Below are 25,510 nucleotides of genomic sequence, written 5' to 3'. Positions count from 1 at the left end.
TACCGCGGAGACGTAGCACGTGTGGAGGCTTCACACTATTCTCCGCGGCATCCACGCACAACTCACCACACGCCCCACCGAGAGCGAGAACCACATTATAGCGACCACGAGGAGGTTACCCCATGTGACTCTACACTCCCTAGCAACCGGGACAAATTGGTTGCTAAGGAGACCTGACTGGAGTCACTCACCACGCCCTGATTCGAACTCATGACTCCAGCGGTGATAGTCAGCGCCAATACTCACTGAGATACACAGATCCATGTGAACTTGAAAATATTAAGTAAATTCTATATTTGTAATTAATTAAAATAGTTAAAGTTAATGCTCTAGCTTATAAGTAAATTCATGATTGTTAGTTATCGTTATAATCATTATGTATCGATCCTAAAGTAGAAAACCATGTCATATTTATACATTTCACTAGTAAATAAAATAAGTACATTTTACTTAACTTTTCAAGCTGTGCTTGCATAATTAATGAGCTTGCATGATTTCACTGTTTGTTCATTTTGTTGTTACATCTTAACAAAAAACTTAACTTCTTGTTTTGTGAATTATGAATTTCATTTTCCAAATGACCCGTCCATGATCAAAAAATGATCTGTTTATTGTTACCTTCTGCATCTTGTTTTTCTATTGTCAGTAATGCAAAATGATGTTGTCTAGTAAACTACATAATATGCCTTTATGGAAGGCTGGTGTATTAATAAACAAGTTTTTAAGAACAGTTAGAAATGTGATGTGTTCATATAAAAAATGTATTTAAAGGTGCTGTAACCAAGTTAGAATTTACACGAGACTGTGACGTTTAATTAGCCACGCCCCCTCTTTCCATAACTCCGCCCTCCAAAGATATCCAATGAGCTTTGTTGAGAAACGGTTGTTAAACACAACAGCAGTGAAATAGCGCCTCTACTGGCAACTGTTATGAACTACACGGCATAAAAATGTCATTAAGCCTCAATAATTCACTGCAGCTGCAACACTATGAGAACATGTCAAATGATTGACAGGTGGAAAGCGTCAGAGACCGCAGACACATTTATGTTTGTTGTTTACAGAGTTTAGAGCGTCACAGACACAACACACTCATTTCACTCATAGATTTCAGGGAGTCAGAAAATGTTTTGCATACCTTTCCATGAAAGATCGCTTACGGCACCTTTAAACACAAGCAGTGATGCTGATTTGATGTGATTCTCAGTGTCTGTTTGTGATGGTGTTTTACAGGTATGTTGCCCAAACAGGTGGCTGATGACCTCAGACAGGGCAAACAATTACAAGCACAGAGTTACGTCAGTGCCACTGTATTCTTCAGGTAAACACACATGAAAATACCTTCAACATGCTTTAATTCGGGGTGTCTGGGTATCTTAGCGAGTATTGACGCTGACTGTCACACCTGGAGTCGTGAGTTTGAATCCAGGGTGTGCCGAGTGACTCCAGTCAGGTCTCCTTAGCAACCAAATTGGCCCGGTTGCTAGGGAGGGTAGAGTCACATGGGGTAACCTCCTCGTGGTGGTGATTAGTGGTTCTCTCAATGGGGCGTGTGGTGAGTTGTATGTGGATCGTGGAGAGTAGCATGAGTCTCCACATGCTGTGAGTCTCCGCGGTGTCATGCACAACGAGTCACGTGATCAGATGCGCCGATTGACGTCTCGAAGCGGACGCAACTGATACTTGTCCGCCACCACGAGGACCTACTAAGTAGCAGGAATTGGGCGTTCCAACATTGGGAGAAAGTTCTGAAATGATAACATGCTCTTTATGTTTTATCAGATGCTATAATTGATTAACAGGGTTTTTTCTGTCTTTATGTGTATTTTTATCTTCCTTTTCATGTTCTTAGTGATATCGTGGGTTTCACTCAGTTATCCAGCACCAGTACGCCGTACCAGGTTGTTGACTTCCTCAATAAACTGTACACCACCTTTGACGAGATCATCGACAACTATGATGTTTATAAAGTGGAAACGATCGGGGATGCATGTATGTGACTTACAGTAGCATGAGTTCACAAACACACACTTCTTTGCACTTTTGATGTAGTTTTTATGCAGATTTGTTCATGTGTTGTGTAGATATGGTGGTGTCTGGTGTGCCCAAAGAGAACGGGATTCTTCACGCGTCTGAGATCGCCAGCATGGCTCTGGATCTGGTGTCTGTCTGCAAGACCTTCAGAATCCCTCACAGACCACAAACACAACTGCAGATCCGCGCTGGAATACATTCAGGTCCTCGTTAAACACACAAGTGCAATTATACTCACTTTTATTTTACAGTAAGAGCCCAAATCCAGAATCTCTGCTGCCATGAAAACCTGCAATCCCCTCAGTTGTTTCTTTTCTCTCTCCAACCAATAAGATTTGAGCTTTTGGGTCATGTGTTACGAAGCGTCAACTTTAAGCGGTTTATGATTGTTTCTTTGAGTTCGGGCACTTTTATCACTTCTAGAAAGGGAAGTCTGGTTAAAACAAAAATGGCCGACTACTTTGTCTTGCTGAGACTAATTTCATACAGTAGAAGACAGAATATTTATATCCTAAATACACACAAATAAATCATATTTTCACACTTCTTACAGTTTGATTGATATAAATATATATTTCGCTTGATTTTTCTTTGTTTTGTCTCATATTTCATCTCGAGCATGCACCTGGTTAACCCTTTGAGCTCTGGGGGTGTTTGTGAAGACTTCCTGTTTCAGTGGCATACCCTAAATTAAAGGCTTATAAATCGATAAATAAAAATAATTAAAAAAACAAGGAGGGTCAAGTGTTTGATATCATTGTAAAGATTATTTATTTAATTGATTTATTTGATTTTATTTATCTATTTAATTATACTTATTTATAATAAATTCTGACACTCTCAGTCTAAGAAACTGGTGAAAAATAAAAATTAAAAATGATCCAAATATTTACATTTTTCTTATTTTTCTTATTTGGCATTTTATATCTCTGGGTGTTAATAAGGTAGTTCTAAAAAACTGCTTTTGTTTTGTTCCCAATCATGTCAAACATAACAGAGTAAAAGTTTGTGTTGATTCGACAAAGCAATCAAAAGTTCCAACATTACAAATATAATTGATCATAGTGTCCAAAAACATCTCCAAACAAATAAAAGATAATAATTGTACATAAGAACTAATTACACATGCAAACACAACAATGACTAAAGGTTTGCATAGCATGCACACATGATTTTAGTCATGAGATTTCACAGAATGAGTTTCATTCTGTGTCATTTGAGTCATCATTGAGTCTGTGTCGTGTGTTTGGCGCCATCTCCTGGTGGCCAAATGTAATTACAGTGAACGATCCTCTCTGCCCATATTTGGATGACTTCCACCTCTGGTTTCTGCGATCTGAATACTAATACAATTGTTCCAGCGGTCCGTGACACCGGACAACGTACTACACTACGTCCGATGAAGTCATCTGATCCAGGAAAGCTTACGTGTTTTTAGCCAGATAGCACATTATGTGCTGCGTGTGGATTATATAATGATCTATGCATCCAATTAACTAGTGTGTGGACTCCTTTTTAAATTACTTGCATCCTGTAAGTAATGGTATGTGATATTTTATGTTACGTTTATGTTTTGTGAAGTTATAAGTGAAATGGTGTCTGTTATTTTCTATAATAGTGTCTAAAATGTAACACAGTTTAACATTGAACAAGGCTAAAACGATGCATAAAAGACATTTGAAAAGTACTAAAAATAAATGATAAAAACCTGTTTTAATGAGACCTTCATATAACAAAAAGAACAAAGTTGAAGTGTCTTTGTTTTAATCTTCTTATACTGTTCGGTCGTTTTTGACCGAAATCACTTTTTCTGGTGTAATACATACGGTTTCCTTTAACAAGACTTGGTGACTTTTCCTCCATTTTCCATCTGAAGACACACAAAATTGGACTTGATTTGTTTGTGTAAATACAATCTACCCCTGGGACATAAAAGTACCCAAAGTAGAGGAAATATCCATAAATAGTTGGCCTCTAAATACAAGCAACGTACAAAAGACATAGTGGCAAACGCAAAGCAAGTAAGTGATTTGGCAAGCTATTTCGGCAGTGATGGACATATGCATCATGCTAGAATAGGCTGATAATTTGTATCTGCCAATTCATGTCACTTTGGGTCTGGACTGTGACCCAAATGTCTTTTTGATGGCGTGTTCAGGTCCAGTTGTAGCAGGTGTGGTGGGAACTAAGATGCCGCGATACTGTCTGTTTGGAGATACAGTCAACACTGCGTCACGCATGGAGTCAAACAGTGAAGGTACAGAACCTCTTTGTCTCTCTCTCTCTCTCTCTCTCTCTCTCTCTGCATGAATCACTTCATTAAATATGTCTCTGTAGCATTGAAGATCCAGTGCAGCTCAAGTGCTTTCTACCTGCTGGAGGAGATCGGCGGGTACGTGCTCACCTGCAGAGGTGTGTTGCAGGTTAAGGTGAGAGACGCTTTCCTCTTAAAGGGACAGTTCACCCATAAATTAACATTCTGTCATCATTTACACACCCTCATGTTGTTCCAAACCCATTTGACTTCCTTTCATCTGTATCTGGTCAGGGTAAAGGTGACATGGTGACTTACTGGCTGGAAGGGAAACATTCTTCGGCTCCCAATAAAGAGGCAAAGAAACCAGTGACGCTCCAGGAGTCTGAGAGACCTGTAACGGTCCAGGAGTTTGAGACAGAGGAGTACGCCAGTATCCCAGGAGTCCTCAGTACTTCTAATGACACTGACCTCCTGTGTGACCCCAACTAACAGCGAAACACTAGCGCACTGCATGCCGATAGCGCTGTAGCAATAGGAAATCTCGCCTTGTAGAGTTACGTGTTTGTGATTCTCTGATTGGTGCATTTCTCTTAAGGATTATGGGTAGTGTAGTTCTTTATCAGAAAGTTCGCTATTTAACACAATTGAAGTTTAAATAACGTGGGCGACTTCAACAGCAGCTTTAACATCCTCGGAGCTCACGGTAGATCTGTCTTTAAAGCTTTATAAGTTATTGTTAATATTAATTAGCCTACAGCGATAAAAGAATGGCAGTTTTACTTCTGAAACTGGACTGTTGCGTTCGATTGAGACCCCACATAACTTTGGAGACGTGTTGATGTGTCCTATGTATCAGACCTTTGTGATCACATGGCTTCTGTAATCACTGAGGGTATCATCTGTGAAGTTCTCGTCTTTACTGGTTGTAGAGAATATTAGAGAATACTTGTGACGAGGAGGAGGGCGGGGCCGGGCCGTGACTAAGCGCGCTAATCAGCCGAGGGGAGATATAAGTGCAGCGGGATGTGGCAGTTCTAGAGAGAGAGAGCCATACGCAGCTGCCGTGTGTGTTTATGTTTGTGTCTTTTTGTTTAATTAAATATTATTTTGACTGTTCAGCTGGTTCCCGCCTCCTCCTTTCCATTGAACCCTGTTAAACTGGTGCCGAAGCCCGGGAAGGTGGAGGGATGCGCTGTCGTCGAGTCCTTGCCACTACCATCCACCCCAAAGGAGCAGCCGCGGCCATCCACCGGGGGACGGAGGACTTGCTACTGGCCTACCCGGCGGATGGTATAAGATATCTAATATGTTACAGCTGCGGCTGCTCCTTTGGGGTGGATGTTAATGGTGAGGACTCTACGACGGCGCATCCCTCATCCTTCCCGGGCTTCAGCATCAATGCATCAGGGTTCAATGGAAATGAGGAGGCAGGAACCGGACGAAGCATCAAAGTAACGTTTTAATAAACTTAAACACAAAGACACACATACATAAACACACACAGGGCAGCTGCCTGTAGCTCTCTCCCAAAGTGCCACATCTTGTCGCACCTATCCCTCTCTTCGGCCGATTAGCCCGATTGGGTGCCGGGCGTGCGTAGTCATGGCCGGTCCCTCCCTCCACCTTATCACAATACTTTGAGATCATAGTTAAAGGTGCTGGAAGCTGCTGAATTAGACACGCCCCCCTCATTTTAAAACCTGCTCTACAAAATAACAGTTAAGAATTAAGTTGCATAATAATATCTCAGGTCTGTAGGTCCATACAATGTAAGTGTTGTGAGATATCTCGCCAATCTCTGTGACAGATCTAGTCTCTGTAAACAGCCAACAAATAATGGGTTTGTGGACCACAGACATTGACACTTTCCACCTGTCAATCATTTGACATGTTCTCATAGTGTTGCAGCTGCAGTGAATTATTGAGGCTTAATGACATTTTTATGGCGTGTAGTTCATAACAGTCGCCAGTAGAGGCGCTATTTCACTGCTGTTGTGTTTAACAACCGTTTCTGCTTGTGTCAGCCTCAATAAAGCTCATTTGGTATTTTAGGAATGCTGGGTTTTGGAAAAGGGGGCGTGGCTAATCCACCAATTCTGGAATGGTTAAAATCTCTTACAGCACCTTTAAAGTCTTCTGACTGACTAAAGAGGGTCTAGCGCTTGAGACAGATGTGATATTTCACTCTTTTCTGAAATTTTCTGCGTGCCTTTATGACTCTGTAAGGTGTAGTTCATTCATGATGGTGAAATATTTTCCTGTAATATGTTTGTGAAAATACTGACTGTAATAATCACTTTAATATCTGCTCCTCTGTGTATTTTCTCTGCATTTGATCAGTCAATGTTTGTAGCATCTGGAAACTGTGAGAGATGTAATGATAGTAAATATTGAAGCATTGATGATATTTATTTATTCTGATTAACAGTTTTTCATTGATTGTTTCCCCTTTTCTCCCCAATTTGGAGTGCCCAATTCCCACTACTTAGTAGGTCCTCGTGGTGGTGCGGTTACTCGCCTCAATCCGGGTGGCGGAGGACAAGTCTCAGTTTGAGTCCCATTGAGAGCGAGAACCACTAATCACCACCACGAGGAGGTTACCCCATGTGACTCTACCCTCCCTAGCAACCGGGCCAATTTGGTTGCTTAGGAGACCTGACTGGAGTCACTCAGCACGCCCTGGATTCAAATTTGCGACTCCAGGTGTGATATCCAGCGTCAATACTCGCCGAGATATCCAGGCACCTGTTTTTTATTGATTCTTAATGTATTACATAAAATAAATGACAATATAGCACATGAACAGAATCAAACAATTATCCCCTTCTAACCCCCAATATCTCCCATCCCCCTCCCAATCCCAAACCCCACCCCAACCCTCAGCAACATCCCATGCTCAAGTCTGAGTCACACACATACTCTATATACAGTACACCAAATAATATTTTTTTTTACAAAATTAAAATATAAAAACCAACAAATAAAGAGAGAAAAGGAACCGATTTATAATTTCAACGACAAACATGTTACTCCACATGGTCCTCACTGAGAGCCCTCCATAAAGGTCATGTATTTGTCCCCCCTTTTCTCACCCCAATTTAGAATGTCCAATTCCCAATGCGCTCTAAGTCCTCGTGGTGGCCTAGTGACTCGCCTCAATCCGGGTGGCGGAGGACGAATCTTGGTCAATCCGCGCATCTTATCATGCTATTCTCTGCGGCGTCCATGCACAACTCACCTCGCGCCCCACCGAAAGCGAATCACATTATAGCGATCAGGCTATAGCATCCGAGAGCTTCCGATTTAGACCAGTTCAGTATCCTGAACATTTTGAGAAATGATTAATAATTCTATGGAAGTATGGTAGGCATAGATCTTCTTGGGTCGGAGACAATAATATGCACCACACTTCCTGCAACAATACCAAAATCATCCTCTTTTCTTATTGCGGCTGCTAGACAGAACTAAAGGGGAGAGAGGACAACCTTGCCGGGTTCCCCTACCAAGAGATAATCCATTAGTTTGCACTGCCGTTGTTTATAAACTAAATTAATCCACCCAATAAACATTTTCCCAAACCTGTAAATTCCCTAAATCTTAAAAAGATAGTCTCATTCCACCCTATCAAATGCCTTCTCGGCGTCAAGTTAGATTGCAGCGATCGGGGTCTGATGATATGCTACTGACCACATAATATGAATAAAATGCCCAATATCATCGGAAGAACTCTGACCATGTATAAACCCCACTTGATCTATATGTATAATAGATGTAATTACTCTGCTTCATCGATTAGCCAGAATTTTAGACAATATTTTTACATCTAACTGTATCAGGGAAATTGGACTATAGCTTTTACATTAATTTGGATCTTTTTTAAGAATGAGACTGATCAGGACTTGCGTCATGGTTGGTGGTAGTTCATCTTACATTAATGACTCTAACAGAAGTGGAGCCAGCTCTGTGACATAAGATCTATAAACGTCTGCCACAAAACCATCTGGCCATCAAGTCTTTAATTACCTCAACAAGCTCCTCCAAAGTAATATCTGAGTCAAGAAAGTCTTTTTGATCATTCATCAATTTAGTAAGTTTTAATGTTTCTACGAAGTTGCTAATACCCTTTTTGGAAGACATGGAACTATAAAGATCGAAACAGAATTCTTTAAAGTCTTTATTCATATCTGTAGGAGAGGTAAATATATTGCATCCAGAAGACTTCACTGAAGGAATGGTGGAAAAAACCTCTCTCTGTTTTATGTATCTGGCGAGTAGTTTCCCTGCCTTGTCCCCCAACTCAAAATATGTATGTGTGACGCACCTGTTCTACCTGCTCCTCCGAACAGGACTCTGACCAGCATCTCCGGCATGGGAGGCAGGTGAGCTAACAAGGAGGCTAAAGGCTACGGCCTTTAGCGTCAGTCGCTAGTGCACCTCTTGGGGTCAGGAGAGTGAGGTTTACACACATTGCACAGCTATCTACCAGCTGGCTCCCGTTGCACTCACCCCCCTAAACCTCACACCCATCCGGGTCACGGCACCATTTTGACACTCCTGCGTGGGAGGCGGGTGCGCTAATAAGAAGGCTAAAGGTTACGGCCTCTAGCGTCAGTCGCTAGTGCACTTCTTGAGGTCAGGAGAGTGAGGTTTATACACATTGCACAGCTATCTACCAGCTGGCTCCCGTTGCACTCACCCCCCTAAACCTCACACCCATCCGGGTCACGGCACCATTTTGACACTCCTGCATGGGAGGCGGGTGCGCTAATAAGAAGGCTAAAGGTTACGGCCTCTAGCGTCAGTCGCTAGTGCACTTCTTGAGGTCAACAGAGTGAGGTTTACACACACACACTGCACAGCTATCTACCAGCTGGTTCCCGTTGCACTCACCCCCCTAAACCTCACTCCCATCCGGGTCACGGCACCATTTTGACACTCCTGCATGGGAGGCGGGTGCGCTAATAAGAAGGCTAAAGGTTACGGCTTCTAGCGTCTGTCGCTAGTGCACCTCTTGAGGTCAGGTGAGTGAGGTTTACACACATTGCACATCTATCTATCAGCTGGTTCCCGTTGCACTCACCCCCCTAAACCTCACTCCCATCCAGGTCATGGCACCATTTTGAAACTCCTGCATGGGAGGCGGGTGCGCTAACAAGAAGGCTAAAGGTTATGGCCTCTAGCGTCAGTCGCTAATGCACCTCTTGAGGTCAATAGAGTGAGGTTTACACACAGTTGCACCCCCCTAAACCTCACTCCCATCCAGGTCACGGCACCACTGTGATGCTCCTATTCTACCCGCTCCGTACAGGACTCAAACTGGCGTCTCCGACATGGGAAGCATGAATGAATTAATGTGCTTTGATCTTTTAATGAATGAGGCATATTGTATGACTCGCCCCCTAAGAACTGCCTTAAGTACCTCCCATGCCACACCCACAGAGGACCAATTGGTTTCTACATAAACAACTTCTATCTTTAACGTTTGTTGAAATGCTGGGTCCTGTAGAAGGGATGTATTAAAGCGCCATCTATATGATTTTCTTTCCTCTATATGCGGCAACATCTCTAAACACACCAAAGCATGATCTGAAACTAAAATGTTCCCAATTGAGCAGTCAGTGGCAGATGGAATATGTGACTTGGATATAAAAAACTAATTATTCTTATGCACTGATGAAAAAATGTGTAGTCCCTCGACGATTATGCACAAACACATACTCACACATATATGGCTGTAGATGGAGAGAGAGAGCGAATAAGAGAGTACGACATCAGGTGTTGATTCAAGTGTTTTGCTCTCCAGTTAATGAAAGTGAGTTCTGGAGAGAGCGAGAGAGAGATGTCTGTCATGTGTCGACCGTTAATCAATATCTCCCTCTTTGAAGGGACAGTTCGCCCAAAAATTGAAATTCTCTCATTATTTAGTCACCCTCATGCCATCCCAGATGTGTGACTTTCTTTCTTCTGCAGAACACAAATGAAGATTTTTTTTAAGAATATTTCAGCTCTGTAGGTCTTTATAGTGCAAGTGAATGGTGACCAGAACTTTATACACCCAAAAATGCTCATAAAGACATCATAAAAGTAATCCATACGACTACGTTGGTTTAATCCATGTCTTCATAAGCGATATGAAAGATGTAGGTGAGAAACAGTTCAATATTTACTATAAATCTCCACTTTCACTTTCTTCTTCTTTTGTTTTTGGCGATTCACATTCTTCGTGCATATCGCCACCTACTGGGCAGGGAGGATAATTTGGGAAATACTTGTTTTGGGGGATGGCATGTGGGTGAGTATATGATGAGAGAATGTTCCATTTTGGTCGAACTGTTTCTTTAAGAGTTTGAGGTCCGTAGACGAATCAAAGGAGGACGTTCCAGAATGATTCGCCATTTATGCAACAGTTAAATCACATTGAACAATTTGGAGTGTTTGGACTGTTTTGAGAGCAAAAGTGTCTGAAATGAAACTCGATGTAAGACATTTTTAATGGAGTGTGATATAGTTAAAATGCTCATTCTTGATATCAGCAATGGAGTTACTACTCGTAAAAGTGGCAATTCTAGGTTTGCATGAGTGAAACTGTCAATTCTTGATATCTGTAAATGCATTGCTACTTGTGAAAACCAAATCTAACTGATATCAAACAATTAGCATGTTTTGTGCATGCATTGAATTAGCCGATAAGGTGTTTACATGCAAACCGAAATCAGACTAATGGGCAGAACTCTACCCTGATAGCACACATGCACAGCTGTGAGAATGCAATTATAGATATACAAATGACAGCTTTTACTAGTGAACATATAATGTTGATATTATATCCTGCACCTGATGAAAAGGGCTTGCAACAGCATTATTATCTGAGCATTCGCACCCTGTTGTGTGTCTCAGTCATGTCCTCTCGGTGTAGAAGAGAGGATCTGAAGCCTCTGGTCTCAAGAGCTCGCTAATGAAATGCGTGTGCACCGAATGAACACAAAAGAGCCGTTCGCTCAATCATTTCATTAGCATCACACAGAGAGATGAAAGCGTCCTGAGATCACCTGCTGGAGATGCTCATCGTTTGGGTAAAATATCAGCAGCTGCGTTTGCCAGACATGTATCTTCAGAAATCCTGTATGAGATGTGATGCCAGAGTATTCTCTGATAGTTTCTGCTGGTTCTGCTCTAAGATTGTTCATAAATCTCTCATATTTTATCTCAAGGTATCACATTAGAACTTCTTTTTTAATAATTAAGGTTTATTGAACATGTGTTTTTAAAACTATTGTTTTTTAATTCGTTAGAAAAGTCTCAATTTGTAGAATGCAATGACATGTCATAACTCACAGCAGACGATCCCGATTCAACGTGTGTGTGTGTATATGTGTGTGTGTGTATGTGTGTGTATGTGTGTGTATGTGTGTGTGTGTATGTGTGTGTATGTGTGAGTGTGTGTGTGTGTGTATGTGTGTGTATGTGTGTGTATGTGTGTGTGTGTATGTGTGTGTATGTGTGTGTATGTGTGAGTGTGAGTATGTCTGTGTATGTCTGTATGTGTATGTGTGACCAAACGATGTTATATAAGGTTCAGAAAAGACAGGTTTGTATCCCTGATATAATCCCTCCAGCAGTTTCTTTGACTTTCGATTCCTTTCCACAAGATTTGACCGTAAGAATCAAACATTTGATATAACTTGAGGAGACGTGTCTTGTATTCTCTTTTTATTTATTGCATTTCATTCAACACAAACGGCACCAATAAATAACAAACACATACTAACATACCCGAAATGAGAAATGTCTCATTATTTACTCATCCTCAAGTTGTTCAAACATGTGTGTCTTTCATTCTTTCGTGGAACACAAAAGTCCTTGTAGGACGAAATAAAAAAGGCAATGAATGTGAATGGTGACTGAGACTATAATTCTGCCTCACATCTCTGTCAGTGTTGCACAGAAGACGTACAGTCATACAGGTATGGAACGACATGAGGATGAGTCAGTGATGTCAAAAGTTGCAGTGTTACAGATTGTCAACTCATCTCAACCATACCTCTCTCTTAGCGGTCAGGGTCATATTACCAAAATAATGAGTCTAGCACTAACTTTAGGTTATTCATGTGCCGCAGATGAAGAAACCCCAGGACAACACCACCAGAGACAAAAGATGCTGTCGTTCATTTATAAAAATAAAAAAACAATCAACATATGTTTATAAATATTTGCGTAAATAACAATATTCATAATAAAAAGATCTACTGACAAATATAGTCATCATGATAGTGTCATATCTAAAGAAGATTTATTAGATGTAACAATGCCACTGAATAACATAAACCATATTAGCATATTACTGTATTTACATGGTACTTTAAGTGATAAAAACATTGAATCCACTATGGAAAGTGATTAAACGAGTAGCATTCAGCTGGTCATGTGATCTAAACATGTAGAATAAAACAGTGACTGGATTCTTCCTTTTAATGAGAGGTGAGAACGAAATTACTGAGTGCACCTTTAAATATTTGCGCTTATCTTTAAATAAAAGTCTGGTATGGTACTATGGGTGGATGTCAATGGAGGAGATGCTTTAGTATGCCAAACAAACTGCTTTTGTGAGGAACCAGCTCATCACTTAATGAACTGACCACCTGTGCTTTACATTAAAGCAACATACTTTACATAAAAAATCCAAACTATGTTTGGAGATTATAATATAATCGCTGTTTTATAAGAGAAGTCACTGAAAATTTTGCGACATGTAGGTATCATTTTACGGCTCTCTCCGTTCATTTGGATGGAGCCGCAAACGGTGGTTTACTGTCGTAACACGGCAGTCGACGGCTGTGTCTAGAAGGTAACACCTCGGCAGCCTAAGTCTCGCGAGAGTCTCTTTCGCTGTTACTAAAGTTATGATTAGGGTATTATTTAGTGGTAGGATTAAGGACAATGTATTAAATTGACTTGTGCATCAATTTAAAAACGTTACTCAGAGGTTCATAGAGGACAAAATGTCCGCATCAAAAAACTGGCGTAGTAATATTATATATTAATGTTATTTTCAACTTTCAAATAGTAAATTTTTTTAACCAACATCAGTCATAACCAAATATTCATTAATTTTCAGGATTTTAACCCTTTAAATCCAAGTTTGTTTACATAATGCCACTTTTGTTTTTTACACACACACACACACACACACACACACACTGTCACACACACACACATATACACGCACACACACACACACACACACACACACACACACACACACACTGTCACACACACACATATACACACACACACACTGTCACACACACACATATACACGCACACACACACTCGCGCACACACACACACACTGTCACACACACACACATATACACGCACACACACACACACACACACACACACACACACACACACTGTCACACACTCACACACACACACACGCTGTCACACACACACTGTCACACACACACATATACACGCACACACACACACACACACACACTGTCACACACACACACACACACTGTCACACACACACACACACACACACACACACACACACAATGTTAGCTGCATCATGTGTTCAGTTGTCCTGCAGGTCTCTATAATACAGTAAACAGAGAACACACACACACACACACACACACACACACACACACACACACACACACACACACACACACACACACACACACACACACACACACACACACACACTTGTATCTGCATCATGTATTCAGTTGTCCTGCAGGTCTCTATAATACAGTAAACAGAGAATAGGGGAAAAGCTTGTATTTGCTCCACAGGTTAAACATGAGGAAAATGGCGCCATCTGGTGGAAAATATAATGTAAATGTTGAAGCCAGAGCTCCAGAGTGAAAGTGTAATATCATAGAATTCATGATTTTATGCATTAATGGCACTGGGGTCAAATATTGCTGTTTTAATGTGTTTCAATGGGGACATTTGAACACGGTGTATTATAGATGTATTATAGATGTATTATAGATGTATTATAGATGTATTATAGATGTATTATAGGAACTGAGGCTGAAATATCAAAATTCCCCCAAAAATACACACCTTTGGCAACATGTATGCCGATGGCATTAACAGCCAAAATGAATGAAAAAATCAAAACGAAAAAGACAAAAATGTCCCGAAGGTCACACAAGGGTATACGAAAACCAAAAGTGCTGTCTCTTTCAATATTATAAACAATTTAATGTTTTGAATTGACTTTGGTTGTGTCTATTTGTATTTCAACCTTTTTATTAACTACAGCCTTTTTCTGAATATGGATTATTTGATGTTTGAATAGATATTTTGTTGATATACCTGTATGTTAGTTATTTATATTATGTTTGTTACTTTTTTTTTTTAAGAAAATGTACATTAAATACACAAAAAGGCTATATTTTATGAAAATGTTTTATTCTTTCCAACAATCCTAACAGCAATAAGCATGAATGTATCTGCAATTAAAATGTTTCATTCCCATTCAAGCACATGTCTTGGTGTGGGACGAGACAGTACTGCCCTGCTCCCTTCAGAGTACCCCCTTTCCCCCTTTGTAGTGAGTAGTAGGGGACATAGGCCACTGTGACGCTCACATCAGCTGCCGCTGGTGTAATCCCACTCCGATCCGTAAGAGGCGCGCATGCGCACGTCGTCTTCCGGAAGCGGCGAGCTGCTGTGTATGTTGTAACTGCAGTGCGAAACTGCACCACTTTCATTGGTATTTAATGTTTATTTTAAGTTTGTATCGGGATGAAAAGGACGCTGGTGTGTTATAGATGTGTTTATGAACGTTTCTGCGTGGTGTTTGGATGATTTACAGGGTTTTTGCAGCTCTGATCAGGTAAGATTGTGTGTTAAAAACTCTCTCTTTCTGCGTATTTAATAATCTTTCATTGGTGTATCGATATATTATCAATACCAAAATATTTATAACACCCTTTTTGAATCGTCAGGCCTGGAAAGACAATTATCTGCCAGAATCATCGAGAAATAACCACGGACTGCAGTAAAGCGGTTTATTTTCGAAATGTCACAAGATATTTGTTTATTTGATCGTATTAATTGATCGTTGTAGTCGGTTGTGAGCTAGTATTACGTGTGTACATGACCTGGTGACGTCAATAATGTCTTCAGTCACTCTTATTAAACATTAAACACACGGAATGTCATATTAACCCTTACAAAACAACAATAATAATGGCGTCAGATGGTAATAATGTCATATTCCGTGTTATTGACGTTTAACTCCGAGGTACTTCAAGAAAAAGTGCCTCTTATTTTACTATCCTACTTGTTTGTACTTTATAGTCCTAAAATAATAACAAAATATTCTCTTGTCATAAATACTGTAAACATTGGCGTGCAAAAGTTCAAGTCGACTAGTAAAAATTAAAGGGAAAAATACTTTTTATTAAGTTTAATTCAGTAAAAAAATCCCTTCCAAAAAACTATTATCAAGAGTTTCTGTCTTATTTTCCATTTTAAAATTGTCTAAAAATCCCTTAAAACAAGAAACATTTACTTGAGAAGCAACTTATCAGATATTTAGACTTTATCAGAATGTATCTTAAATATAAGTGTATTTATAATATAAGAGAAACTATACTATTATATCTATTCTCTAAAAGCAAGTATAAATATCTGATATGCTGCTTCTCGGGCGAATTCATCTTTATTTAAATAATTTTTAGATATTTAAAAATATTCATATTTTGTATATTATATTCAACATTCTCAGATAACAATTTTTTTTCTGCAGTATAGCTGCTAAAGTAAATGTACATTGTTTTAAAGGAGTTTTATATATTTATATGGGAAAACAAGCCAAAACAAATCATAAACATATTGTGTTGGCATGTATAATGGAGTGAAGACACTCTCACCGTTCTGTTCACTTCAGTCCATCTTTAACTTAAACTCTCTCATATTAATGAAGCTGCGTATTGACAATCTTCTGCACAATAAGAAATGCACTGTGACACTTATTTTATAATTAAATTAGTCACGAGCAGTCATGTTATAATCTAGCTGCATTAAGCGTGTGCGCTCGAGGGATGAGTGTCCCATGACGGAGTGTGCATCATCCGGTGCAGTTTCAGTCTCTCCCCCTTAGATCGGGACATTCACGCAACTCATAGAAGAGGCGCTGACCGCACGGAGAAATTACCATTTAAGAGTTTAAAGATGTAACGCATTAAATATAACCGCATTAAAGATGTAACGCATTAAATATAACTGCATTAAAGATCCAACGCATTAAATATAACTGCATTAAAGATGTAACGCATTAAATATAACTGCATTAAAGATCCAACGCATTAAATATAACTGCATTAAAGATCCAACGCATTAAATATAACTGCATTAAAGATGTAACGCATTAAATATAACTGCATTAAAGATCCAACGCATTAAATATAACTGCATTAAAGACGTATCGCATTAAATATATCTGCATTAAAGATGAAACGCATTAAATATATCTGCATTAAAAATGCAACGCATTAAATATAACCACATTAAAGCTATAAAGCATTAACTATAACCGCATTAAATATAACTGCATTAAAGCTGTAACGCATTAAATATAACTGCATTAAAGATGATACGCATTAAATATAACTGTATTAAAGATGTAACGCATTAAATATAACTGCATTAAAGTCGTAACGCATTAAATATAACTGCATTAAAGTCATAACGCATTAAATATAACTGCATTAAAGCTGTAACGCATTAAATATAACTGCATTAAAGTCATAACGCATTAAATATAACTGCATTAAAGTCGTAACGCATTAAATATATCTGCATTAAAGATGATACGCATTAAATATAACTGTATTAAAGATGTAACGCATTAAATATAACTGCATTAAAGTCGTAACGCATTAAATATAACTGCATTAAAGTCATAACGCATTAAATATAACTGCATTAAAGCTGTAACGCATTAAATATAACTGCATTAAAGTCATAACGCATTAAGTATAACTGCATTAAAGTCGTAACGCATTAAATATATCTGCATTAAAGATGCAATGCATTAAATATATCTGCATTAAAGTTGCAACGCATTAAATATAACCATGTTAAAGATGCAACGCATTAAATTTAACTGCGTTAAAGATGCGACGCATTAAATATAACTGCGCTAAAGATGCGACGCATTAAATATAACTGCGCTAAAGATGCGACGCATTAAATATAACTGCGCTAAAGATGCAACGCATTAAATATAACAGCGTTAAAGATGCAACGCATTAAATATAAATTCATTAATGCTGTAACGCATCAAATATAACCGCATTAAAGTCGTAACGCATTAAATATAACCACATTAAAGCTGTAACGCATTAAATATAACCGCATTAAAGACGTAACGCATTAAATATAACTGCATTAAAGACGTAACGCATTAAATATAACCGCATTAAAGCTGTAACGCATTAAATATAACTGCATTAAAGTCGTAACGCATTAAATATAACCGCATTAAAGCTGTAACGCATTAAATATAACTGCATTAAAGACGTAACGCATTAAATATAACTGCATTAAAGACGTAACGCATTAAATATAACCGCATTAAAGATGTAATTGATGTAAATAAATGTAATTGCATTTATAAAATTACAATTTCCGCCTTTAAACCTTCCAAAAATTGGCCCCATTGACTTCCATTGTAAGTGCTTCACTGTAACCTCCATATTTGCATTTTTAAAGAAAAGGCGGATGAGTCAATATTATTATTGTGGTAACCAACATTATGCCACAAATGCTGCTTATTGAGCTTCACTTGTATTGAACCCGGAATATTTCTTAAAGCTCAAACTCGGCATGCAGATAAAAGCCAAAGAATACTTTGCACTTCTGCGTTGCAAATATGCGAGACGTTAATTTCGTCATAATCCAGTCTGTCTTAAGATGCGGCCCATCGACCTAGCTATACTTCCATTTGAACATAAACGCTTAGTGTCTGCGTATATTCGAACACAAACCTGTCAAAGAATACTCCACATAACTGTGTGCGCCTACGCAGGAGGTTTGGTGCATGAGCGCTACGACTGCTATGAGACTGACTTCGCATCAGGAGTTTAGACCCATAAAGATGTCTTTAAATGTCCTTCAGACTCAGGTATCATATATGCAAGTATCTGCAGACCTCCTCACATACGCGTTCTTTACTTCCACATCCACTGTTGTTGTTTTTACCTTTATCTCCTGATGTTTAGCGACGATTACATCTTCTTTTAGCGCTTCTTCTTGACAGCAATGGCTCAAAATGTAAGTGTTGCCAGCTTGGACCCACTAATTAGTGCTCGCGTACTCTGCTGATGATGATGTTTTCGTTGTGTGTCCTGTCTGACCGAAGTATACTTTGGGCTTAAGTCTAACACTTAGAACCGTAAAAGCACAGCGTTCCTCAACAAGCCGTCGTAGGGGTTTGTTCAAATCACACACCCTAACTATAACCAATAGTTAAAGTGACAATGTTTTGTGTGTGTTGTAGATTATGGCGCCCTCTAAGATGAAGTTGCGTGTGAAGAAGAAAGACAGTTGTGGCAAATCTTCTCAGCGTTTATTGGCTAATGCTTCTCCAGACTCCAAATGCCCCATCTGTCTCGACGGCTTCAAAAACATGGCATCGCTGGACCGCTGCCTGCACCGCTTCTGTTTCCGCTGCATCCAAGAGTGGTCTAAGAACAAAGCGGAGTGTCCGCTCTGCAAGCAACCGTTTCACTCCATATTCCACTCTGTCAAAGGTGAAAACGATTTTAAGGAGTTTGTCCTGCGGCCAGCGGAGAATTTAGCTCCAAATGACGGCACATCTGGACGTGTGCTCCGCCCACGAGTGCTCCGAGGTAGAGAGAGGCGGAGCCGTAGGTCGCAACAGCCAGCCCGCTCCTCTCCCCCTCCAGTAGATGATGACGTGATGTTTGGCGGTTTGACTGATGCAGCAGCGTTTACAGACAACCAAGACATGGAGCAAATGGTGATACGACTGAGAGCACGCCGACGGGGGCGGGGCGAGGGCCAGAGCCAGAGCCTGAGGCGTTTGCGAGACCAGGATGTGGTGGCGTTCCGGCGTGCACTTTACAGGACTGGTGTACGTGTGCGGAACACAAGAGACGCGGGCAGGCAGAGGGAAGTTTCGGCCGCGTACTTGCGGCAGAATCCCACGTGTTTGCACCGGCTATTGCCGTGGCTGCAACGTGAGCTGACGGTGTTGTACGGTTCGCACGGCTCGCTGGTGAACATCGTGCAGCACATCATCATGTCACGTATCACAAACTACAACATGGAGGAATCGGCCATCCGGGACGAGCTCCGCCCCTTCCTGCTGGCACGCACTGACCACTTCCTGCATGAGCTGGTGAGTTTTGCCCGCTCGACCCTCAGCATGGAGGCGTATGACCAACAGGCCGTCTACGATTGCCCCGCCCCCAGTTACGAGGAGGGAAGCAGCTCCGACGACTCTGTAATCGCCATCTCTGAGGTGAGACACACAAAAAAGGAACATTTAAATGTGTCATCTGTAAATTTTATTCTAGAGAAACTAATTCTCTTTGTAATCTTTTTAAAATGTAAAAACTTTCTCCATATCTGAAACAACCTTTTTGGTTGAGGTTATCTAGGCTGGAAAATGGCTGTTAAAACTTAAATGCAGTTGACTTCAATGCAGTATTCTTCTGGTTCAGTTTATACTAGACAACGATATGCTGTCTCCTTTATTTTGAGCTCAAATTGTGTCTTTCCTTTTCTAGGATGAAGATGATGACAATAATGACAGTGAGGACAATGTCATGGAGAATCCCTCGATTGTCCAGGAACTTCTGTCCATTCCCACTGCAAGTGGCGCGGAGAGTTTGCTGAGCCAGTCTGGGTGGGATGACGAAATGCCTGGTCCCTCCTACTCGACCCTCTTCCCCTTCTCCAGCCTATCGCAGGATGAAGGGGTGGAGCCAAGCTCAAGCACAGACCTAGTCCTAACTACCATGAAAATGACTGACCCTGCCGCGAGTGCCAGCGTGTCAGCCAGACCGAGTGAAGATGACGAGGAAGAGTGCCTGATTGTGGGATATGTGAAGCCCATGGCCGAGCGGACACCCGAGCTTGTTCAGCTCTCATCTGATTCTTCTGAAGAGGAGCAGGAGGCGGCCGCCGCCACAGATGCGATGGCAACAGTAACAAAATCAGAGACATCCCAGGTGCAGGCCCCGTCACAGTCCCATGGGAACCCCCTAAGCCCTGGCTCCTCTCCAGGCCCTGCTCGCTCATGCAGTCCTCAGCATATACACTCGGACTCGCACAACAGGGAAAGAGCAACGGAGAGTCACTCCCCTTCCTCCCGTGGGCATCATATGCATCGTCACCAGCATCGATCCAGGGAGGGTTCACGGTCACGTTCACAGGGAAATCAAGATTGTTCTGGGTTTAGCTGTCATAAGAGGCAAGACGACTCGCATCGGCGGTCGGACAGCAAGGAGAGTGACAAGGGTTTGGAACGGTCGCAGCACGCAAGCAATCCAGGGCGCTCGCCAAGTCAAACAATTTTACACCAGAGCTGGTCAGGCCAGAGTCCAACGATGTCCATTTGGAGTGGAAACGAAAGCTCACCCTTCAGAAACAACGCGAGCAGCGACAGGAGCCAAGAGCGCTCACAACATGTGAGCGACAGATGCTCGCAATCTCCTTCGGACTGGGAGAAAGAGCGAGGGAGGACTAGAACAAGGAAAAGGACACGTAGGTCTGCTGACTTGGATTCCTTTCTTGGTATCCACCATCCCCGCCGTCGCTCTCGCAAGTCGCAACGTTGCCGTAAGCGCCGCAGACGGTCCATCAGCAGCAGCAGTAGTGATGATTTGCACTTAGAAAGATTCTGCCTGGACAAACCCAGCGGCAAACGCAAGTACAAAACCCGCCACTTAGAGCGAGCTGCCCAGCGGCAGCACAAGGAGGGAACTACATCCAAGGTAAAACGGCCAGGACACAGAGGACGACGGCACAGCCGGGAATGCCCACAAAGTCGGAGCCCTAGTGTGGAGATTATCTATGAACGAAGTGTGCCTGACATGCATTGGCACCAGCGAAGGAAGAAGAGGCACCGGAAAAGGCGGAGGGAACAGCGTTCACCTACGGTGATCACTATTGACAGTGACAGCGATCGTACCATTGACTGTCTGGACCGTGTCATGGACATTATAGACAAAACCGCATCGGGTGGTGATGATGATGAGCAGAAGGACGATTCTGCTCAGCAAGGTATTGGTGCAACTTTGCCCTCTACGAATACTCTTCTAGAGTCCTCAATCCCTGTAAGCCGCAGTGACCAGGTCTCTCCTGACCATATGCTAGACCTGGATGACTGTGTGGTGGATGTAGTTGACCATAACAGTTCTGATGCTCTCAACTGCACCCAGAATACAGACACCAACAGTTTGCATGCAGATAACCTCTTGGAGTCTGTGCCAGACCCTTTCTCGGTGGTTTCAGTGGCGACGACCCCACCGTCGGACACAGGGTTGCTAGAATCTATTTTGCAAGATCTTAAAGAATTTCTACCGGGATTAAACCAAGAGGCAGACCAAAACCACTTGTGAGTCCTCTTGGAAGTACTCTTAGCCTCCAAGAAAACACTGTTAGCCCTCAAAGGGACCAATCAAACATAAGAGGAGAAGCAGATGGCTTAGAAAGCAAGGGCACGGACAAGAGGCCAACACTGCTTGCTAGAACTCAAACTCATGGACTGGTTCCAGCCACACTGTAATTATGCTTGTCTGAATGCTTAGCCAGAAACTTGTGTTGCTTTTTATAGACTCAAAGATTGCTTAAGACATTTTTTTTTGTCATTTGCAATGTTATTATTATTATTATTAATGTTGTATTTATAGTTTTCCTCAGCCTCGAACCTGGTGCTTACTCACTGTGCCACAGCCTGCTCTTAAAACAACAAAAACCCAACAATGGTCTTGTCTAGATGGTAACGCTCATGCTGCTAAACTCATGCAAGATTTACCCCAACTTCCATCCTAAAGGCCAAAGTATAATTTGGTTATTCACATGCCAGGATGTCTTGCGCACAGTGTGTATGATGCAAATTTCTTTGTTACAGTATGTCGTTGACTGTGCTATAAGAGTGTCACAAAGCAGTCATAGTGCGCCTATTAAGCGCATGCTGAAAAACAAGGTATACCCTAGCATTAAGGGGTCGTTTATTCAGGATATGCTCTCAATACATGTCAGCTCTTAATTGTCCTGTGTAAACAGCCCTGTGAGAGTTTCAGCATCACAAGGATTACCATCTAGGCCAGGGGCGTCAAACTCAGTTCCTGGAGGGCCACAGTCCAGCAGAGTTTAGCTCCAACCCCAATTAAACACCTGAAGCAGCTAATCAAGGTCTTCAGGAGTGCTTGAAGATTACAAGGAGGCATATTGGAGCAGGGCTCTGCAGGACTGCGGCCCTCCGGGAACTGGGTTTGACACCCCTGATCTTGACATTCCCTTGAAAAACCCCTTTTAACCTTTTGGAGAATTGTGTCTTTGTTAAACTCAGGGAACAGGTGAAGTGCATCCATGCTTCTGGTACGCAGTATGCGTGTGTGCTTGCGTATGTGGTAATATAGACACCCTGGAGAAATTGTTCACTGGTCATGTCTTCTGATCACACAAGCCTTGTCATGTCAGCAATCAGTCAATAAATTCATAAAATAGATGTACATCCAGTTATCTGAAAATGATTTAATTTGTATTGTTACATGAACTGTAGAATTACACTCACTGAGTACTTTAGGAAGCAGTTACCTGAGTTACCGTAGCCTTTCTGTCAGCTCGAAGCAGTCTGGTCATTCTCTGTTGACCACTCTCATCAACAAGGCGTTTCCATCCACAGAACTGACGCTCACTGGATGTTTTTTGGTTTTTGGCACCATTATGAGTCAATTCTAGAGACTCTTGTGTGTGAAAATCCCAGAAATACTCAAACCAGCCTGATCATGTCACCGTCGAAGTCACTAAGATCACATTTCCCCCCATTCTTATGGTTGATGTGAACCTTAACTGAAGTTCCTGACCTGTATCTGCATTATTGTATGCATTGCATTGCTGGCCAGCCAACATGATTGGCTGATTAGATAATGCCATGAATAAGTAGGTGTGTGGGTGTTCCTATTAACGTGCTAAGTGAGTGTATTTCCTTTATCACAATGGTAAACATGATCAAGACCCATACGCCCATTGGGGTTCTGGGTATCTCAGCGAGTATTGATGATGACTATCAGACCTGGAGTCACGAGTTCGAATCCAAGGGATGCTGAGTGACTCCAGCCAAGTCTCCTTAGCAACCAAATTGGCCCGGTTGCTAGGGAGGGTAGAGTCACATGGGGTAACCTCCTCGTGGTGGTGATTAGTGGTTCTCTCAATGGGGCGTGTGGTGAGTTGTGTGTGGATCGTGGAGAGTAGCATGAGCCTCCACATGCTGTGAGTCTCCGCGGTGTCATGCACAACGAGTCACGTGATCAGATGCGCGGATTGACGGTGTCAGAAGCGGACGCAACTGAGACTCGTCCTCCGCCACCCGGATTGAGGCGAGCCACCAAGAGGACCTACTAAGTAATGAGAATTGGGCGTTCCAAATTGGGGAGAAAAGTGGATAAAACATTTTTGAAAAATGTGCCCTGCACTCACAGGTATGACGTGATCAAGCAACAATCCTATGAGATGAATCCTATTTTCAGAGGCGTTCATACTGACAGGGGGAAACCGCCATTCCCGTTAAAGGTGCGTTCACACTGACAGCGATTGCAGGAGGTCGAACATGTTCCTACTCGATTACAGTAACCAACTTTCATCCATTTCATCTCCGGCTCAACTTTGTCGCATCACCAACGGTTTCTGGCGTCGCGATGTAAGTGGTTTCCATCTGCTCTGTTACTGCAAATCGCTGTCAGTGTGTACACGTTCATTGTGAATTTATCTTTAAAGGAATATTCCAGGTTCAATAAAAGTGAAGCTCAATCAACAGCATTTGTGGCATAATATTGATCACCACAAAAAAATACAATTATTTAAATAAGCACAAATGTGTGTTTCAAAGAGACACTTCCAATGCAAGTCAATGGGGTTTAATCTGTACACATTAAAATACTGTTTCAACAGTATAGACACAAGACATGAACAATATGTGTGTGAACATGATTTTACTGTCATTAAATCACGCACTGACCACATCTGTGTGAAGATATAGACAATTATACAACTCTGTTGCCATGACGATGTAGTGCAGTAACACCAGTAATCCCAGTAAACGCTGATTTAAACAACTTTACATCTGAAATAATACATTAGTTTTAATAAGAGTTCATGTAAGTGATTTTATAATATTATAAGCTTCACATTTGTGCCTTGAAACCCTCTGAAAATGGTCCACGTTCACTTCCATTGCAAGTGTCTCGCTGTTACTTAGATTTGTGCTTTTTTTGTTGTTAAGAAAAGGCAGGACGAGTCTCAATTAAGTTTTGTGGTAATCAACATTGTCACAAATGCTGTTGATTGAACTTGTATTGAACCCAGAATATTCCTTTAAGTAATGTTATTTTTACTCTTATCCTTTAAGCATTGTAAGAAGCTTTTAATTTGATTGAATCTATATCTGCGCATCTGATCACGTGACTCGTTGTGCATGACACCGCGGAGACTCACAGCATGTGGAGGCTCATGCTACTCTCCACGATCCACACACAACTCACCACACGCCCCATTGAGAGAACCACTAATCACCACCACGAGGAGGTTACCCCATGTGACTCTACCCTCCCTAGCAACCGGCCAATTTGGTTGCTATGGAGACCTGACTGGAGTCACTCAGCACGACCTGGATTCAAACGCACGACTCCAGCCCCCCTCATCACACCCATTTTAAAAGTAAAAAAACACGCTATGCGCTGTCGTAGACATGTATGTAGCATGTTATTCTTCGTGATTTGTGAATTGAGATGACATCGTCCTCCACTCTGCAATCGGTCTTTCAATTTTACGACTCTTTAAGTTTAAGTTTTAGAAAATAAATGGTGAAGAATTTAATATTAACTGAGATGAATTCATCTGAACAACTAAACAGCAGGGGACTTTTATTCTGTATCACAGCATTGAGGAAGAACAGACGACGGTGCAGGTTGACCAATGAGAAGAAAGGGGCGT

At 41.4% G+C, this 25,510-nt stretch overlaps 3 protein-coding genes across 3 annotated transcripts in view; 2 read left to right on the top strand and 1 right to left on the bottom strand.

Moving 5' to 3' along the window:
• The window catches only part of LOC127618520 (atrial natriuretic peptide receptor 1-like), a 23,530-nt gene extending 17,878 nt beyond the window's left edge, over window positions 1-5,652 (top strand). The window contains exons 18-23 of the mRNA XM_052091010.1: window positions 1,234-1,321; window positions 1,853-1,992; window positions 2,085-2,237; window positions 4,193-4,291; window positions 4,372-4,463; window positions 4,583-5,652. Of these exons, the coding sequence (XP_051946970.1) occupies window positions 1,234-1,321; window positions 1,853-1,992; window positions 2,085-2,237; window positions 4,193-4,291; window positions 4,372-4,463; window positions 4,583-4,780 (770 nt within the window). The 3' untranslated portion in view covers window positions 4,781-5,652. The remainder of the gene's footprint in view (window positions 1-1,233; window positions 1,322-1,852; window positions 1,993-2,084; window positions 2,238-4,192; window positions 4,292-4,371; window positions 4,464-4,582) is intronic.
• LOC127618533 (CXXC-type zinc finger protein 4-like) overlaps window positions 1-25,510 on the bottom strand; it is an 85,083-nt gene that overhangs the window by 18,130 nt on the left and 41,443 nt on the right. The gene's annotated exons all lie outside the window — the stretch shown is intronic.
• Window positions 14,981-23,020, top strand: toporsb (topoisomerase I binding, arginine/serine-rich b). Its single transcript, XM_052091009.1, has 3 exons — window positions 14,981-15,152; window positions 18,825-19,811; window positions 20,080-23,020. Exons 1-3 carry the CDS (start codon window positions 15,096-15,098, stop codon window positions 21,913-21,915), a joined length of 2,880 nt encoding a protein of 959 aa, XP_051946969.1. The 5' UTR covers window positions 14,981-15,095; the 3' UTR covers window positions 21,916-23,020.

This window comes from Xyrauchen texanus, chromosome 25 (genome assembly GCF_025860055.1).
Source record: "Xyrauchen texanus isolate HMW12.3.18 chromosome 25, RBS_HiC_50CHRs, whole genome shotgun sequence".
Taxonomy (NCBI): Eukaryota; Metazoa; Chordata; class Actinopteri; order Cypriniformes; family Catostomidae; genus Xyrauchen; species Xyrauchen texanus.
Note: the sequence above shows the minus strand (reverse complement) of the source record. Positions and strands in the feature narration are given on the sequence as shown.

Excerpts from the sequence above, each read along its gene's own strand:
- toporsb (XM_052091009.1), top strand. The coding sequence starts at position 15,096 with ATGAACGTTTCTGCGTGGTGTTTGGATGATTTACAGGGTTTTTGCAGC. Across the intron at positions 15,153-18,824 it reads GTTTTTGCAGCTCTGATCAG|ATTATGGCGCCCTCTAAGAT; the intron begins GTAAGATTGTGT and ends TGTGTGTTGTAG. Across the intron at positions 19,812-20,079 it reads CTGTAATCGCCATCTCTGAG|GATGAAGATGATGACAATAA; the intron begins GTGAGACACACA and ends TTCCTTTTCTAG.